Here is a 20264-nt window from a genome sequence, read left to right as displayed (position 1 = left end):
CTTGAAATACCAGTACTGGCAGGCAGTCACACAAACCTTAAACACACATCGTGTTTCCACTGAGAAATAAGCTTTACACTAACTCAAGGTAGCCTTCCGGGCAGCTCTGTATGCATCTTCATCATTTTAGCTGCAAAATGATGCAAACCAAACCAAATGCAGGCTGTCTTCTCTACAGCGAGCACAGCTCCCTACAAACACAGGTACTCACACTTAGCTGGAAACGGGGAGGTGGTCTATACCCTCACAGGGGCACAGCTTACACCTCACCACCATGAGCGCCTGGTTCTTTGAATACAGTTCTCAGAGCCGATCAATGGTGCTGCGGCTTTCCATCCTTAGCTTCAGAGTCTAAAACGTCAATGGTGTCATTAAGATCACGGAGGTCCTGGTGATGAGATAGGTTCTCATTGTGCTTTTGGTCCACATCTGACCTAACATCTATATCCCCTGCTGAGGCACCATTGCTCAACACAGGAGGCGGCTCCCCTTCGTAATCCTGAGGAGTGTTGAGCATTGGTGTTTTTGAAGCAGCACGTCCTACTTTAGATAAGAAGCAAGCTTCGCTGGGCAAAGGACCATCAAGGAAAGGAAGTTTCTGCACAAGTAAGAAGACATTAAAAAAAATTAATGAAAGGCATTATTCTCAGATGTCAGAGATACAAAAAACAATCATCAACATAACAGTCCTGTGCCAGTGCCTGCCTCTCAGGTCTGTAATCCAGCATTAAAGTACATGGGCATAGATCCTTACATGTTTGATACAAACTTCACTATTCAATTAATAAAACTAGTTTTCAGCATTCACATTAACCTAACAAAGGACACTGACACGTCTTCTCACTGGTGTATTTTTAGGTGACTCTCTCTCTTTAGGTTTTTGTTTGTGGGTTGTTTTTAGTATGTATAGAAAGGATATTGCAAGCAGAGCCTTGAGCATAAAGAAAAGCCACACTTCTCCTTTCAGGCAGCTGTACAGGACTGTGGTGGGTTGACCCTGGCTGGACACCTGGCACCCACCAAGCCGCTCCATCACTCCCCTCCTCAGCAAGACTCAAGTGGGGAGAAAGTAAGATGAAAAAAACCCCTTGTGGGTCAAGATAAAGGCAGTTTGATAAAGCACAAGCAAAGGCCATGCATGGAAGCAAAGGAAAACAAAAGATTGATTCTCTTCTTCCCATCAGCAGGTGATGTCCAGCCACTTCCCAGGAAGAAGGGCTTCAGTATGCATAGCGGTTGCCCCGGAAGACAAGCGTCGTAATAACGAGTGCATCCCCCTCCTCCTTTCCCTTAACTTTTATTGCTGAGCAGATATCACATGGTATGGAATATCCCTTTGGCCAGTATGGGTCAACTGTCCTGGCTGTATCCCCTCCCAAGATCTTGCCTACCCATAGCCTTTGAGGGCAAGAAGCGGGAATGTTGGAGAGACAGCCTTGATGCTGCGCCGGCTCTGCTCGGCAGTAGCCACAACACAGATGAGAATTTTGGGTAAATCAAACCTATTTATTACAGCAATGTCATTTAACCCCTCATTTTGCCCAGCTCTGTCCAGCTTGTTGAAACAACTGTTCAGTGCCAACGTCAACCCTAGTTATATTTGCCAAAACCATCATGTGATTTTAAATATTATTAAGATTTAGGACTCACATTTTCCAGTTCAGATGCATTGTCCTCCAGTTTCATCTTTCGGCTCATGCAGCTTAGCAGATGATCCAATATACACTGTTTTGGATGCATTCCTTTGTCAAAGCGATTATACATCCCACACCAAAACCTCAAGGACAGGGCAAGGAAAGAGAATTAAGTGGTGAATGGTACACTACTGGCCAACAAACTAGATGCTGTTTAAGAAAAAAAATTCCACAAATTGAGATTAGTAATTGATTTAAAAAAACCCAAACTGTCACAGCCTGGGGTTATAAAATTCAGGATCAATGGGCTAATTTTTGTAACGTTCAAAAAAACTTCTGAGGATTTAAGTACTTCTGCCTTATGATCCACATGCACTGGCAGTAGGTATTAGCATAAGATGAAATTACACTTTTTCCTACAGCAGACTCACTGGAGCTTGGGCAATTCACCTTCAAGTCCTCAGTTTGCCCTACCTCCCTACTTTTATTAAAACCTTTTGCCTGCCAGTAACCACACACAGCACTAAAAAATACATCTGCATCCCTTTGTCTCTCAGCAGGGAACAGGAGAGCCAAAACCAAAGCAAACCTAACCGTTTCAGCTGTAACACCCTGGGCAAGCAAACAGAAATGGCAACAATAAATTCCTCCTTATGAAAGCCACTCTGACTGCATAAGCCTGGATGTGACTGAGCGCTGAAATTCCTGTTTGAAAGACTTCCTTAATATGTATTTAAAAGGAAGAAAGGAGGAACTTTCTTTAGCAATTGTCTACCCCTTCATGCAAATTTGACAGAGCAAGCAGTCAGGGTGTGTGAGGGAGGTCTATCCGCACATCTGAAGCTGTTCTTTTCCTCGCCTTTCCCCACTCTCTCTCTCAACACTAAAGAAAAAAAAATTATTTTAAATTACAGTACCTGCACTTACTTAGCAATTACCTGTGCACTACTACGCCCAGTTTATGGGTGAGGAATGGATGGGAAAGATAAGACAAACCATGCTGATCAGTGAAAATTTATTTTATTAAACCTGAATTACCAACCTATATTACAATGAAAGAAACGCCCCCCTTTTTCCCCTTCTTAAAATAAGCAACTTACTGGAAACTGAAAGGTAGTGTGTTTGGTTGAAGCTCTTTGTAAGCTGTAAATCCTCTGTACAAAGGATTTCTCAATTCCTGCTTCTTCTGTAAGAGGAAAGGCCACAGAGAATGGGTCTTCTCAAAGATTCTGTCAATTACAAATAACATCTAATCACTAAAAAAAGACGCAAGTGAATTAATAATGCTAGCTATTCTGAGTAGGATTAAAGGAGCTAAGAATTATTTTTACACAGTATCTGATTAATTTCATAAACACCTGTGACACCACTGAGGAACATATAGTCATTTAAAAGGGACACTATCCAGTCCAAAAGGGGTATCTGCAAGTTATTACTGTGGGCCAAATTAAAACACCTGTCTTCAGGGATAATTCATCTATAGGATTTTTTCACACTGTAGAACACAAGCATCTCTCAAGATAATGTTACCCTTAACCAATCTACAATTATATTAAAAACACACAAACACACACAACTTGCCCTTTTTCTGACATTTCAAGTGACCTCTAGACTGTTAGTTCTATAAACTGCCAACTCACTTCAGATCCTCACGCTCCTTATGACAGGTCCCAAGGAAGTTGCCAAACTGGCAGGAGTGGACGTGGTCATGGATTTCAAGAAGGAAACGCTCATTAAACTCAAATGTGCATGGAAACTGCTGCATGAGCTGCCAGACACATTCAACAAACTGAGTGAAGACAGGGGACACTTCTTTGGGGTCACCATCCAAATGGCCGCACCTAGAGAGATGCAAACAAAACAGGGTTAAATCCTGTGTCACCCAACACACCAAAAAAAAAAAACCCCTCACCATTAAACAACTGGCAAGTTTTCTTCACTACTAGAATAAGAAATTAGTTTGCAGAGTCAGAAAAAAACCCACTCATGTGGTTTATCTTACAGCAACCGTACATTAAGTGCCACCCTCAGCATTACTCGTTTTCCAAGGGTACCTGGTAGGACTGACGAGAACTGTGCAATATCCCTTTCTCTAAAGTAAAATTAGCAATAGAAGAGCCTACATAACAGACTTGCAAGTATCAGAAGAAATATTTGTGAAATAGGAATCCTTGAGCCTATGTTATGATGTCAGCACAAAGGGAAAAAAAGGCAATATTCTCCAAAGAAACATCTACTGCTCAAATATAAGAAACTAATGCCAGCCCTTAATTGGGAAACAAAAGTTGACACTGGTGGGATTCTGTCTGTCTGTCAGGAACAATAAGAAACAGTGTGTGTGGGAAGTGTCCTCTACAATCTTTTATGGATGTAAGAGTATTTTATGGTGTAAGCATAGCCACAATAGGCAGCAACAGTCAGAACAACCTGATTTTGCGCCACCTGGACATCAAGAATGAAATCCTGGCAGGCAATTACTCAGAAAGAAAAAAAAAAAAAAACACACCCTCAAACTAAGAAAACCCCAAAACAACAATCAAAAAGTATTTTTACAGCTTTAGATGAAGTTCAGAAAAACCCTACCAGTTCTGCAAAAATCTAACCAGGGATCTATCAGTGTTCATTACAACCCATCATAAAACAAAAAACAACCAGGAAAGGAATGACATTTTTGGAAAGCAGCCAACACTTTATTGTACTGTAATGACTATTTGGTCTTCAGAGAAAAAAACTGGAGCAGAATCATCCTTTTCTAGGAAGGGATAACATCTAGAAATCCACAGAAAGGAACAAGGCATCCCCAAACTTAAGTGGAAAAACAAAGTAAGATTTCTAACAACAGGGATCTAGCTGACCAAACTCCAGTTCCTGGTTCTGTGATTCCAACCACAGTACCCTAAGAAGCAGGATGAAGAAGGGGTGATTTCCCTCAGAACTGTAAGGCACTGGCCACCACTACGAGAAGAATGATTTTGTTTACTGGAATAGAAGTTCATATTCTCAGTCAATGCTGAAAGTTGTGTCTCAAGCACTTTTTGTATCCATTGCTCAGTTTTCATATTTGGAACAATCCTTTATAGCGGAATAGGAGTTGGCTTGGAGGATTTTTTTGGTCTTAAAGCAAAAAAGGCGAAAAGAGTCCCTAAAGAAGCAGAAACAGTGACCACAGAACATTTATTCAGCCAATAATGACCAAATAGCAGTTTATCTTTGACTGCTCCTTCTTATATACCAGTGTGAGGGTGTGCATATTGCCTATTTTCCTCAGATACACTTTAAGGAAATAGATTTGGTTTATTATTAAAAACAGGAATCAGTTTCACATTGATAAGAAAGCTTCAATTTTTAATAAGCTAATACCACTGAATAGATCGGTCCCTTCCCTCCTCACATGGTTTTGGCCCATGTCAGTTTCTAATTTCTATATGGTAAATATAAAGAGAATTATTTCAAGGCAATATCCCTACTAGATGCAGGCCATCAATTATAGGAATGACAGCATCTTTAATCTGCCTAGAGGATGCCGGTTTAGCATTATATTTAGCACTGGGGCTATACTGGGCTCAAGTTTACGCTCTGAACTTGGTACAAGTCTTGAAAAACTTCAGCTGAGATCTTCTTCCAGGAGAAGACTGCAGAAGAATTAGCAGGTCTTGCCAGAACAGTAGCACTCCTCATGTAGTATGAATGTGACTTTATGGGTAGGAAAACTTTCAGAATTCAAACAATTTGTTCAAGACAGTATGATTTTGTAAAGTAATTTAAAAAAAAAAAGCACCAATGAAATAACAACCCTAGCAGATACTGGCTTTATGTCACCAGCTCTCCAGTATTTTCCAAATCTTCTCTGTCCTGTATTTTCATTTAAATTACATGAACCTGAAAACGCTGTACTAGTTTCACAGTCAGGCCTTCACCCAGTCCCCAGTCACGACACCCAAGACAACATGCTGCTCTTACCTGTGTGAGAACTTGTGGCCCATTGCAATCCACTCCTTTTCTATTAGAACCTTCAGTTTCAAAACAAAGTTTATAAAAAAAGAATTACTTTGTTTAGAAAAAGCAAAATGAAGCCTTTAATGTTAAAATCTAAAAAGCTTACAACCAGTGCTACGTGCTGACCCTACTGTTATATCCATAGAAGCCAACGGAAATAGTGATTTACAGATTAGTTAACCACAATTACCATTACAATATCACTGTTCGAATCAAAAATTATTTCAAGCAAGTCTAGTACTATTTTGAGGGAGTTTCTATGTTGTTAAAATCATAATATAGAAACACACTGAGCTAAAAGAATTAACAACTTAATATTACACTACGTACTACTTAATTCTGAAAAGAGTATTGTGATATTCAGCAAAATAAATTGGCAACTGGAATTCAACAAATGTTTAACACATGAACAGGAATACAAGAAGTATAGCTGTGTATTCAGGAGCTCAGGATGCAATCAGAGAAACTATATGGCATTCTATTTAAAAGAAAAATAGCCTCTGCTATATGTAAGAAAATAACAAGCAAGTAGCATTTTCCTTAAACATATGTCTCAGAAGGAACCAAGTGACTGATGCTGAATCCATTATTACTTGCCTTGCTGGATCACATTTAAAGATCAATTCCTGCTACCATCATCCAGAGACTTAAAGAACAAAAGGAAGGCAGAAATTCACAACGGAGTTCTTTGAAAACTTGAGTTATACCGCTTTTCAAATTTTTTCTATTCTTTACACTTCTGGTGCACTCATTTAGGAATAATGTCTGTCACAGGATTTGTGCATATAAACTGTTTGCTCAGAGGACAGACAAGCATTCGTCTGTTTTAGTTACTGCTCCTGTTCCTAATCAAAATCACCTTTCTTAGTTTATACAGACTTCTCCAGAGCACTACCAAAGCCCAGGCATGTGTTTCACACTCTGATGTAATTTTAACTGTTAAAAGATCGCAGTATAATCCAGAAGCAAAAATAACAGTAGTTATAATATCATGGAACACAGGGAAACAGTCCCAGCAGTGCAACACACTGGAGGAGGCAAAATTTGCATCGTTCAGATTTCAGGGTTTCTTTGAAGGAACTCTTCTAAGAAAGAGCAGCAGTCTGTCTTTCAGGTATTTGACAAAAGGAGATGAATGGAAAGATGACACCCCAGATTGCACTACATTTATGCAGTGATGGTTTCAAATAAGAAAAAGCCTGCAAACAGCCAAATTCATCTGTAATGGCTTTAAAAAAAGGTCTTAAATGATGCACAGATTTTACACGACATACAGGTTACATGCTGCCCTGTGCACAAGAATGAATTCACCCAATTCTAAATCCTAGCAGACAAGAGACCATTCATTGTACGTGTCTTAAATGACAAGCTTCTTCACTTTTTTATGGATTGCTGCCAGAGTAGCATCCTTTGCTCACTCTTTTTTTCCTGAAATGTCTCATTAGTGGTTCTCATGTGGACATTCAAGGAAACAAAATTTGGGAATTGTAAATCAACCGCTGTCTTTTTGTGCCCATGCTGTTCAGAGCAATTAAAGCTTGTTTATAGAATCAAAGCTGGTTTTATATAGGTCACCTACTGTTTGTTCCAGGAACTTGCCCAAAACATTTAATCAGGGCCTATTTACATTTCAAATCCAGAAAGTACTTTTTATTTTTGAAATTCCAACATTTTTGTTCTTACCATGAAGCCTTTAAAAGTCCTATAAAATGGATCCAAGAGGAGGCTAGCCAGGGAGCAGACCTGGGCTGTGCGATCCCACCCATCAGAGCAGTGGACCAACACGCTAGCTTTTTCATCTTTCACAGCCTGTGGAGGAGAGACCAGACAGGACAGTTTAGCAGCTTTCTAGGTTGGTTACTGTAATTAAATGCTATTCCTTCATCTGCATTTACCTGACTGGCCTAAAACCCAAGAGAAAAATTTGTCATTTCTCATCTGGGCCACGGAAATACACTGTTCCTGGACACATAGCCATCAACGCATAGGAAACCCCAATTAGAATAAAATGCTGTAGCATGCCTTGTCAGTAATGCAGACTGTCAAGAAATAAAGACTCTCTGATCTCAAAATGCTCAGTCTTCTGAAAGGCCAAGAACTCTCAGTCCCCTCCCTCTGAGAAAAAATTTGGTGGACGAGTAAAGAATAATAATTGGACACATGGAGACTAGGAACTTCTCAGGAAAAACTAGAAGACCTCATCCCAACTTCATCCTATATGGATCACCTTCTTCCCCTTGTACCAGTGGCAGAAGAGAAATACAAAATAGCTTCTTGCTTGCTACACAGGAAAATATTAAGAGAGAAAAGACAACATTTACAGAAGGTCACTACTCTTGCCATGTGTCACCTGCATGCCCTGTATTATTACTGAAGAGTCACGTGCCTTAATGACTTGTCTCCTTTTGCCCAACCTGCAAAGCCACAAACTCTGCAGAAATGAGGACTGCCTTGAATAATAAAAATGAGCAGTCCTCGCATCATGCAGAACCAGCAGAAAATAAACTGGTCTAAACAATCCCTCATTTAAAGCAGAGAGGTTCAATAACTAATGAGCACAAGGTTACGAGTTGTTTGCGCTACTAAATATGCATTATATAGAGACGTTTATAAAGGTCATTTATTCACATTCTGTGATTTTATTTGTTTCAAATAAGTCCTAATAAAGCCTCGATAACTGCTTATTACAATATAGTGCACAGGACAATGTCCCAACCCCTACAGCATTTCATTTAGTCACAGGAAGCATCTAGGAGAGAGCTAGCTGGGTAACCCACTTGACGTTCTCCAACTGCAGGTCTGTTCTTGAGAGCTAAGCCCAACCTGAATAGCAATGTTTTCCCACCCTCTCTACAGAGAACTTCACAGCCTTGGAGCAGTCCCTAACAGACAATTACATATTTTTTAATTCACCTGCAGGCTGGAGTACAGTTTTACCTTGGCAAGAAAGACACCTGCATCCATCACAGCCTTAATGTGCCGTAACCAACCTGAGTTCTCCAGCCCAGTGAGAAAATCGCTCATTGAGGGGGACTTCATCTCACACACTAAGAACACAAACAAAGGAATTAGCTGGCACTATGTTAACAACACCTCTATTTTTTTCCCACCTCCTCATTATCTCTTCACAGCAACAGAGCTTGGTAGAACCTAAAAGCTAACATTTCTGTGCTTTTTAAGTGTCAGCAGCAATATAATCCCTAAAGGACACAGAAACTACTAGTTGCATAAATATACAAATGAGCAATTTTTAGCTATGAGAGAACCTGAGGATCTGAAAATATCATCTTCCTCTATTTTTAAATGGTAACTCATTATTTTTTCACCTGAGCTTTTCCAACAAAGAAAGTGTTTAGTGATCTGTTACTTCACTATAAATCACCATCGCACACACATCTAACTACCACTAACATGCAGTCACTATCACAAAGATTTGAAGAGGAGAGTTCTAATTCAGAGAGAGAAATAACATGTCTAACCTTGAAGGCAACTCAGATGCTGTATTGAAACCCAGCATAGAAAGCACATCTACTAATACAGTTCAATAGTCCGTAAGCACCAGCGAGTGCGATTTTATCACTGCCGAAGAAGAGCACAGGAGTAAACAAGTATTTATTCTGCCTCTTCTTCCACCATAAAATAAATCTGCCAGGAACAGGCAATTGAGGACTTATACTTGTGATCAAGCCAATCTCTTGGTTGTGTGAATGGCCTCATTTTTCTCTAAGGTCACCACGGATCCTGCAGTCCTACCTGGCCAGGCAATTGGTAGCATCAATTTTTCAACTATTTTGAAGCAAGATGACCATTATGCTGGTTACTAAAATATTAAACTCATATTTTGAATGACAGCACTCGTATTACCTTTTAGAAAACTAAGCACAGGGACCAAGCAGAATGATTTGCAGCATCTACTTTGCCCGGTTCTGCAGTCTTTGTCAGCACAAGGATAACAACAGTGCTGGAAACCAGCTAGCAGAGTATGCTGGTTTGATCCAAGCCACACCATAACCTTTAATGGAACTTCTCGAAAACTACATTAGTGAAAATATGGGTCTGATTCACCTCCTGATCTCCATTGGCTCAGGTAAGTATTTCTTCTGCCCTGCTTCACATTCCTCCCTAAGATCACAATCTCACAGAGTAGCTTAATTACCTGAGCTACTCTGCCTTTTAAAATATTCTAACATATTAAAACATTAATTTAACGCATTTTAATATATTAAAAAACAAGTTCAGAAAAGAAATCATAAATAAATGAAAAATAAGAAATATGTATGTATGAGATTGAAATCTTTGGAAGATCATGCCAAAATTTTATTTCAAATCAGGAATACTGTGTAAGACTGAAATACTCCAAACTAATCATAGCAAACCCCAGAAAAGTATTTCCTCAACAACCTATGTTAGTTTTCTTTTAATAGCTCACAAAGTAACCATGAGACTTTCTTAATGGTAAAACGTAGTATTTCTCCAGCCTTTTCTTTCAGATTGGAACATTTAGGAATGCACATTTTATGTCACTACTAAGGAATGTTGTTAGTATTAGTCTCCATTTTTGAACCACTACAAAACTAATCACAATAATAAATAAAACCTCTAACAGGAAAGCATTTTAACAACATCAATACTTTCAGCCGCTTCAATACAGCAAACAAAGTAAGATATTGACCATTTATCTGCTTCCATCACACACCCAAGTCCACATGCACTCATACATGTAGGATTTATACATTCAGCAAAAGGTTCTGTCCAGAATTAGCTGAGTAATGAAGACTGGCCGCTTGCACAGACCATACCTACCTTCCAGGAGTTTCTGCAAGCTGTTCCGCATCACATGGATGTTTTCTATGCCAATAAATTTAAAGCGAATGTTATCATAATTATCTTCATTCTCATAACCCTTCCCAGCAGCTCGGTTGGCCATGGCATTTAACTGTCAAATTTAAGGGAAGAGGAATAGGATAGAAAGGAAAGAGAGAAAATTACAACAAACAATACACAGAAACAAATGAGTCTGTTTTGCAAGTCCTTCTTTTTTTAAAACCTCCCAGAAAATATATGGAACAAAGTTGTTTCTCAGACATACTTCCCCACCTCCCAGACATTAGTTCCAGCTGTTTCACTAAAATTACACCAGTGTCTCCAGTCCATTAGTCATATGCAGAGATTCATTAAGACCCTGGATAGAATTTCTTAGGGTAGGCAGCATCAAAACCATGCCCAATTTCAGAATATTGCTGTCACCAAATCAGGTAAAGAGACAGTGAGTCTGCCTGAACTGTGAAGCTACATAGAAAGATTCAGGCAGAAGCATACGGAAGTAAAACTAGGAAAGCCATTTTTACGAGTAACATACATACATGGTGGTATAGAAATAGTAAGAGAATTCCAAAGCTTTTCACAGACATACATGCACAGATGAAATAAAGCCACCTGAGGGAAACATAGAAATATTAAAGTTGAGCAGAAAGAATACAGCAACCAACTGGAACTGCAGAAAAGAAGTAGAAAAGAAGCCAGTTGCTCTAAGAATTACCCAAAACAGTTCAAGAGCTACCAGGAAATCTTTAGTGGTGACCAAAAGGGGGGTGTGTGTGGGTGTGGAAAAACTACCTCAATCTCCTACATATTTGGGAAGAGGAGTGATTTGCCTCCATAGAGAGGAGAGAAGGAAGAGTCAGATACGGTACATACATCTTTAGAACAATTAAATAACCCTAGTGTTTCAGTTTTACCATTCAGAGTAAGACATGTTATGTTAGAAGGAGAAATGAGACCAATTATAAGTTCTCCCTTTTTCAAACACTTTAGAACCAAATTGCCATCAATGATAGATTTATAGATTTCAGTGGAACATCTAAGATACTGGAATCTGTCTATGCCAAAAGAACATGCAGTGATTGCTATAAACATACATATAATTACAGAACAGGTTCTCTCTAGGAAATGTCATACTACAAAAAGCCAAAATACATCTTCAAATAACAGGTGAAACATTCCCTCTTTTCCCAAAAGGACTTTTTCCCTTCTTGCCCTTGCCATAGCTTAGCTAAATCCGTAGTTTCTATAAAATAACTGCAATATCTGAACAGTGAAGCAGGTTCTCAGAAAGCTCAATTTTAAAATAATCAGAGTGCTTTTAAATCTTTGTATTTAAATAATTGTGTACTACGAAAATCCTTTTGTTCTAGTTTGCTTATACTGACACTCCCAATCAATATGCCTACAAGACAATCAAATGAATTGGGTTTCTAAATTCAGTTCCTCAAGACGACAGTCAGAGATTTCATTTTGCGCATGTTTCTTCAATATCCTCTTGCATAAACACGTCAGCAATGAAGTTCTAGTCCCAATTAGTGGCTACGGACCAGAAGAGCTGAATTGTATTAAACCCCAAGCTGCGCATCATAAGAACATTAGTGTTATTTTTACAAAGGCAAAAAAATGGGGGAATTTATTTTCTCAATTGTTATCAGACTCCATACAGCCCCGCTTCTTCCCAGGTCTGCTGATAAAAAGCACTTCAGCCTCGTGGAACTGAATCCTAAGGCTTCTCTCCAACTCAACATATTAAGGACCTAGCTCTCTGTGGGGAAAAATGCTTCAATGTCTCAGCCAGCTTCAAGACTGCCAGTTGCTTCAGGTCACCCTTAACACAAAGCTCAGCCCAGAATACTCCAGGAGCGCAAGCACTCTTAACAGCATTTAACACTGCAGTTTTATTATACACAAGCATTTGTCACATTAAGACACCGAACCAGAAGCCCGATACTGAATTCCTGATTCTGGACTGACACTATTTAACCTAATGCAGCATAAGAAAGCATTAGCAGAGTTGTGAAAGAATGAACTGGAAACAGCATTACTAATTCAGACACAAGCTTTAAAAGTAGCCACAAACCCCATGAAGATACCTTTGGCCTTGTGTCTACAACATACATGAAGGGGCTCCCAGGGTTGGCTTCTCTGATCGCCTGCAGCATCTGCTCATCCTCCAGACAGCGCGCACTGAACCCGGAGAGAGGTTGGCTACAACGACATATGGCAGCCTGCAACACACAAGACTTCACATTTTTCTGCTTTCAGATTGTTTCTACTGCATTGCCCCAAAGAACACTCATTTGTTGGTTTTAAGTGTCCTATTCTGTGTCTCACTGAAAAACTGCTACTTAAATGGACACATAGAAATACTACTGGAATATTTCTCAAAGCTAGAAGTTTGGGAATCTTAAGAAAGTAGTGAGGCTAAGGACCCCTGCTTCAGAATTTATTGCCATGTTCTCAAACCCACTATGCTCTGCCTGGTGATTAGTACCTCAAGTGTTAGCTTTTCTCATGTTTTCTACATGGTTTCTATTGCCCAAACCATTCTTTTCCACAACTTTGCTTATCAGTTGTTACCATTCCACACTCAGAACTGCACTAAGTATGCTTTAGGGAAATTTCAATAGCTGCCAGCACAACTCCACACAGTTGCCCAGGTCAAGGCACGCTTCCTCAGGAAAACAACAATTTGACTGTGACAGCATTTCCCTAACATCTGCATCTAAAACACTGCTGAGACAGCAAAGTTAAAAATTTACACTCTGGTCTTCAGTGGAAAAAAAAAAACAAAACACAAACTGAAATCTTCACTTATTCTGAGCTAGTGGGGATTTATTTCAGGGTGGTTCCTCCTCCTCAATACTAAGAAAATGTAGCTGACTTAACATGTTAAAACAGTATTGAATATAGCTAAACAGCAGATTAAAAAAACTCACATAACAAGGCATTGCTGAAAGCTGATTTAAAAAAAAAAAAAAGTATTTCCAGACAGGGAGCTTGGGGACTTTGTGCTTTTTGCACAGCTCTGGATGCATCCCAAGTGTCTATCTTTAACTAGCTTATTCTGTGACTCAGAACAAACCATATTAAAGCCATTAAGAGAAACACAGTTCTCAAATGTGAAGTTAATATGCTCCAATAACTATCTCATTCTCTCCTTTCACTAAAAGGGGACTGGACAAGAAGGGGAACCCTTACTCCCCACAAAGACAGCAGACAATGAACAACTAACATTGTTCTCTTTATATAAGTAAGAAAGCACCGGAATCCGCCCTCTGCTTCTGAACCTTGAACTTCCGATCACCACTGCCTTATTAGCAGCTCTAGGCACCACTATTTCTGGAGGATATGTGTTGCAAACCTAAGTGAGAAGAAAGGAAAAATTCCAGATTTTACTACTCAGCAATTCAAAATTAATGAAAAATTCATCTTTTGCTTATCATCTAGCATTTATAAACAACAGAAATAGATTGTTTGCCACAGTATATCTATCGTAGTCCACATCTAAAGTTTCAAGCCATTAAGACGCATTTAGAAAAACACCACAGGAATAGGTGCAAAATAAAACAATGTGGTGAAGGAAACAATAAATTTTGCAATTGAACCTAAACGAAGGGACTGCTCAGTACACAACACATATCAAAAGGAAGCTCTTTAAATCCATAAATGTTATGAAAGTTTCTGATTTGTCATAAAAAGAGAAATTAAGCACTGTATTTTAAAAGTTCCCTCTCAATCTTATTCAACTTGAAATGAGCTTCCAGCAACCAGGTGGTATCCTCAGAGACCAGCTTTATCCTGTTTCCTCAAACAAGTACAGTCTTTTCAGCACGTACTTCACAGATAAGCTATTGTCCAAGTCTGGCTTTACCTTAGGCTTGACAATTTTAAAACATAAGCTGGAAACCCTGAGGAAATTACAAAGCACTGGCACTTGAGAGTTACATACTAGCAAGTAAGGCTTCAAAGTCATTAATGATTTTTGAGGCCCATGTACAGATGCCCTAATCAGCTAATGGAAAAAGCACCTGTCACATCATACCTCAATTCAGGCATCCAAAGATGCAGTCATTTAAAATTATCAGTCACTTCTGACAGCACAGGCTTATATTTCCTCATGCTGAAGTGTAACAGTAAAGAAAACTAGTGGCAGAAGGGAGCGGAGAGGAGGGGGAAGGGATTCAAAACTTCATGTATTGGTATCTTCCTCAGAGTTGTATGTTTTGTCTTTTAGACAGAAAGGTCTGACTGTACACAACATCAGAAGAAATACAAGGGGAAATAATACAAAGCAGGAGTTTGAGTAAGTCTGCTGAAAAATGCTTTCACTTAACATTGTTTAGATACAACCTGGCCTTACAGGGTAGAAAGAGAAGAAAATAACAGCAGCAGCCAGTTAGGACCGAAATGATCGAGAGCCCTTATTTAGCAGAAGATCCAACCAAGCAAGAAAAAAAAAAAACATAATCTGTTTTCTGTTACTGTTTTTTCCTTCCTTACCTAGTCCCTTTCCACTCTGCCTCATTCCCCACCAAGCCAAACCACTGCCATTTCTTTCTCTTCTACACATCTGTCACCAGCCTGGTGGGACAGGGTTTGGAAATACCAAAAGCAGCTAAGGGTACTTCAGGTTTTTCCTAACAGATGGTTTGACATTTCTCTAGAAAAACAAGTATCTGGTACTTTGCCAGGAGGATCAAAGCAAACCAAAGTGACTCTGCAGCTCTATTCTGTTCTTCCATAGCATCATTATCTGCAACTTCACATCAAGACAATGCTGCTTCGATTAAAACCAACTGAGCTCATTCCTCCCCAGAGGCATCACTTATGCAGCAGTAAAAGGACTGCTGTAGGTCATTAATAACGAAGAGATACTGCATTAAATGGCTACTTTGGGCAAGAATTACCTCATAGTCTTTATTAAGATCTGTTATTTCCCAATAGCCGTTTGGAATTCCCATACGCTGGTAATCTACTTTTAAATCAATCAGCTTCCATCCAATCTCCCGGTTCTCTTTAGACATTTTAGGATTATAAGAGAAAGCATAAAGTTCTTCAGGTTTCACTGGGAAGAAGAGAGAAGAAAAAGTAACTAGTTAGAGAGAAATACAAACACATACAGAGAGGTCAACACTTCTTCCTAAACACCATCTTTTGGACATGCACACCTTGTAAGCCAAGGACCTGCAGGTGTACCACAACTGATACAAGGAATGAAACAAATTTTGCAGTCAAGAAAGATCAGGAGACTTAGAAATCATTTACTAAAGCAGCCAAAGGGCTATGCCACTGTACTGCATAGTTGGCTATATTTTAATAACAGCGATTTTCCTTTTACTTGTGCCTCCTCAAAGACCAGAGGCATGAAGTTTTCTTCTATTATTCTGTGTGCTTCACTACTCCAAGCAAACTTAGACTGATTCTCACTCCTTAAAAAAAAAAACCCAAAACCTCAGTACTACATAGAAGAGTATAGATATTTAAATTTCTCAGCCTCACATTCACAGGTTTTCATTCAGGGTAGTACTGAGTGCGGACAATTCATACTGAAATCCTCAGGAATTTCCAATACTCACAAGTTCCCACATGCAGGGAGATACGTGAAAACATTTTGCTAGAATTAATTAAAACTTCAAAGCAGTAATTTTTCCCAAACAAATTATTTCTTACTGAATTCACTGCAATAGAGATGTTAGATGAGATTTATATCAGAAGAATTAATGCATAAATGAAAACTTGTATTAAAAGATACATTTTTTGTGAAGAGTTCATAAAACAGCTCTTGCACACCTATAAGTTCATTGTTCAACAGTGAGTTCTGAGCCGCATGGAAAACTTGATAGATGTCTTGAATACTACTGTCAGCCCAACAAAAGCTTCAGGCTGTCTCTGACAAATGGTAATTTCTTCCTCCCTCCATCTCTACCATCCCAATTTCCTTCCCTGTCTTCATAAAATGCAAATCCAACCAATAACTCATTCAGCTGATTCCCAAGGCAGCAAGTGCTCCAGAGACAGAGTCAAACCTGTCAGAGTCTGATAAAGTAGCCAGGTTACCAGACAGGTAACCCATAGCTGTCAATCATACACGTGCAAATCATAAATAATTATATGCTCTGCCAAAAAAACATGAAGCACACATACAGAAACTTAAAAAACAACAAAAGAGAACTGTTAAAATCCATAAATAGAACAAAAGAAAGAACTACAGCATACTACACAAATAATCACAAGACAAAAGAAACTGATGTAATCGCCTGCAGCGACAGCTCCCACACTCCAAGACGCTACATAAGTCTCTAATTTTCAAAACTGAAGGAACAGTGACAGCTTTTAAACATAACACCAGAAACTTGCCAGATACAGCATTAGAATTAGAACTTCAGAACTAATTAAACTCCAAAGCTCAGCATGCAAGGGAGATGCTGGGAATAGACACAAGCCTTAATATCAATCAAAAAACCCAAACTCAGCAAAAGCCATTTCTACTGCAGTATTTCAAGTCCTGTGTGATGGCCAGCATGAAGCAGACCAGTGCCATCAATTCCCTCCCCTTAGACTAGTGACATAATTACTAAATGCAATTACAAATGGCATCTTTATAATAACGCCAAACTCCAAATACTGGTTCACTGAAGGAGCACTCTAAGAAGAGAAGCTGCCATAGACAGAAACAGGTAGGAAACCCAGTGGAATGCTATCCTGCAAGAAGAACAAGGAGCCTGACGGACTAAAAAGCTGAAGTCAGAAGAGACCACAGGCTTTTGAGGACGTTTTGCTTACACTCCTTAACAGTAACTCCAAGTCAGGGCAGCCAGGGTGAGGCACAGGCTTTCACAACTGAAAGAAGGCAAACACTGAAGAGCAGCCTAAACATGCTATTGGGAAACAAATGAAAGATGCCAACATTCAAAGCTTTATTTGTGGGATTTCAGAATTCCGTGAACACCTGTATGAACTGGCAAGGGCAGAACCACTCGCGGCCAACAGCTAAGTCACAGAAATTACTGTCAACGGCCCGGTACGGGATATGACACTCTTGTAGCATGAGTCCTACAAGAAAAAAGCCTGAGGTGCTGCATATAGCCTCAGTCAGGCAAATTAACTTTGCACAGGTCTTCAGAAGTTTCTCAGGGGAGACCACCTCATTCCCACTGTCACAAATGATTTGTGTTTAGTTTGGAAGCAAATGCCCTGGTCCGTAGGGCAGCGCTCTACTTACTGAGCCGATCCACACAGATCATCTTGGGTGGTGGAAACTGACTCTGATTTCACATCCTCTCCCTCCTGCACTGACACTGCAAAAGCAGTAGTCTGGCAGGCAAAGCTTTCTCTATTGCTCAGACGAGCCTTCCAGCTTAAAGTGTTTCAATGATTTGCAAAACAGACTCCCATCCTAAATACCTGGTTGTGAAAGTTTAAGCAATGAGGTATACACTTCGTGACAGTCACGTTCCTGCCCAATAACAAAGTGAGCCACGTGGAAGTTCTTGCAGTGAATAAGGAGTGGATATCCAGCTGTGGTCAGAGGCAATTTTTCTATGGTTGCAATATGGTGATGCAGAATCTGAAAAACAGGAAATAAAAACATTTTTCAGAAGCCACTGATAAGGTTGTGAGTAGTACAAGCAGATACTAAGTTTTTGCAATACTATCAGCGACTTATGCTTACTGCATCTAACTAGCAGCAGAAATTTAGTTTATTTGTGATGTATATCAAACATACATAATAAACACCCAGACTGCGCACCCAAAGACTAGATAACTAAGAGCAAGTCTGAAAAAATGCAGCTGTATATAAATTACTTTTTGAGACTGATGTGCAGCTCGGTTTAGCTGGTTCACTTTGCTTTCCCACCATCCCCACATGCAATATATTTTGTCATTCCCATTTTACTTTAGAATTAATAAAAGAGGCTAATTTCAGTGCTAATTTTGCACTTCTAAAAGCCGTAAATTCAAGTTTGCTGGCTTAGTATATTGAGTTTGAGACAGGAAACTAGACAAGTTTTTTATGTTCCGGGAACTAACACTAATTCAGCGAGTGACCTCCATCAAGTCACATTACCATTGTGTTCATTTCCTTCCAAACCAGATGTTTGTCTTAAGCATTTGACATCAAAATGCTATAAAAGACCACTACAACTTTGGAATTCACAAATCTGTTAATTTGGGTACAAGATGTAAAGTATTTTTTACACTTGTGTTTAAACAGACTCCAGGTATTACAACATACCCATGTTTCTTTTCTGACTTCAGCAGAAGCATCTACATAGATGAGGTGGGTAGCTGTCAGGTATAACGTCCCATTTGCTGCCTTCCTATTTGTATAGCGATCGAGTAATTTCACATTTTCAACCTGCAACACAAAAAGAGTATGAAAAAATGAGTTTGACTTTGATCAAGGAAATATCTAAGCATCTGTTGAACTGCAGTCATTTAACTTCTAATATATCACTCAGGAAGGAAGACAGAAAAATAGAAGAATGAAAGTCTCCCTGTGCCACTGACTCAGCTTTACACTATAAACCCAAATTATTTCTCCAGCAATTAAAATAAAAAAAAGGTTAAACAGCCAAGGTTTAGGATCAGTGTGAGTAACAGGATTACTGGATTTGTAGCCAAGATGATCAGAGTTTACTACCATGCAAAGTAAAACAAAGAACCGCGAAAGAAAAGACTGCCCATGTTCAGTGTAATCAAAGTATTACTCTGAAAAAAACAGCCCTCTCCAGTCTGACTTTCAACTGCTCAGTCACTGTAAAAGAGAATTAGTAGCTACTTCTTGTAACACACTTCCTAGGCATGTAACTGCATTTCATAAACCACACTAAGCTACTAATAAAAACAGTTTTAAAAAACATCAGCATAGACATAATAAAATATTAAACATTACTTCATTGATTTTTCTCCTAGCCTATTAGCTTCTTAATGAACATAGATGGAATTTTTCTTTCATCATTAAGCAAAAATAATGGAAAAAAAATAATTGGAAGGACAATGTAAACAAACAGTTTAACAGCATATGATAAATTAGTCCTGGGTACTGAATATGTAAGCTTCCTTACAGGGTCACTGGTCTGAGATAAATCATGGAAAATGTCAGCAAAGAAAGAGCAGAGGTCTCAGCTGCATGTCTTCTTCTAATATGCCCTGGTTTTCCACACATATAATTATTATATCCAACACTGCCCTTTTTCAGGCCACTAGAGACAAGCAGGTCCAGCAAAGCACCTTAGGCAACACAGGTAAGGCACATCCCCAAACTAATCTGCTAGAGAATAAAACAACACAAAATACAGCAGCTAGCAACCTTCATGGCAATTTAAAAAAAAAAAAAAAAAAAAAATCAACTGCTGAACAGACAGCTGCCTGAAGCAAATACAATTTTTTTTAGCTGTCATAAGCACAGCATTCCCAGAGCGCCCATTTCACTTCATTCAACTGAAAAAGCACATATCAACTCACTTATTTGGACTGAGGGGGTCTACTTTGATATAAATGAAGTTTACACGAATCGTACCCAAATCACCTTTTGACCAGTATCCTTACTAAAAATTTCAATTCCAACCAGGCGATACAGTAAGAAATATCTATACACCACCTCAAGTAGCTTTACGCTTTCCAGACTTATCCGTGACCCGTCTGAGAAGTGCAAGGGACGCTCACAGATACGTGTGCCTTGAACGAAAGCAAAGATAGCCCCCTTACTGAAATTAATCATGGCCTTAAAACAAATAAACAACAAATAAGGCCTTGAAAACGCACGGCCCTGACCACAGCCCCGGCCGAGGCCCACCGCCCCCA

The 20264-nt window shown here is 39.2% G+C and overlaps 1 protein-coding gene across 1 annotated transcript; it reads right to left on the bottom strand.

Moving 5' to 3' along the window:
* Nucleotides 1-313: 313 nt before the first annotated feature.
* MTMR8 (myotubularin related protein 8) lies at nt 314-18852 on the bottom strand (the record flags this gene model as incomplete). The annotated part of the gene is made up of 13 exons (XM_009707846.1): nt 314-598; nt 1651-1777; nt 2735-2863; nt 3275-3475; nt 5595-5644; nt 7314-7439; nt 8568-8677; nt 10434-10566; nt 12548-12682; nt 13690-13818; nt 15365-15522; nt 17862-18024; nt 18694-18852. Coding segments are annotated over 13 exons (1905 nt in total), but the record flags the coding sequence as incomplete, so codon positions are not given.
* Nucleotides 18853-20264: the final 1412 nt, after the last annotated feature.

Source organism: Cariama cristata, unplaced genomic scaffold (assembly GCF_000690535.1).
Source record: "Cariama cristata isolate BGI_N322 unplaced genomic scaffold, ASM69053v1 scaffold6589, whole genome shotgun sequence".
In the NCBI taxonomy this organism is placed as follows: domain Eukaryota; kingdom Metazoa; phylum Chordata; class Aves; order Cariamiformes; family Cariamidae; genus Cariama; species Cariama cristata.
Note: the sequence above shows the minus strand (reverse complement) of the source record. Positions and strands in the feature narration are given on the sequence as shown.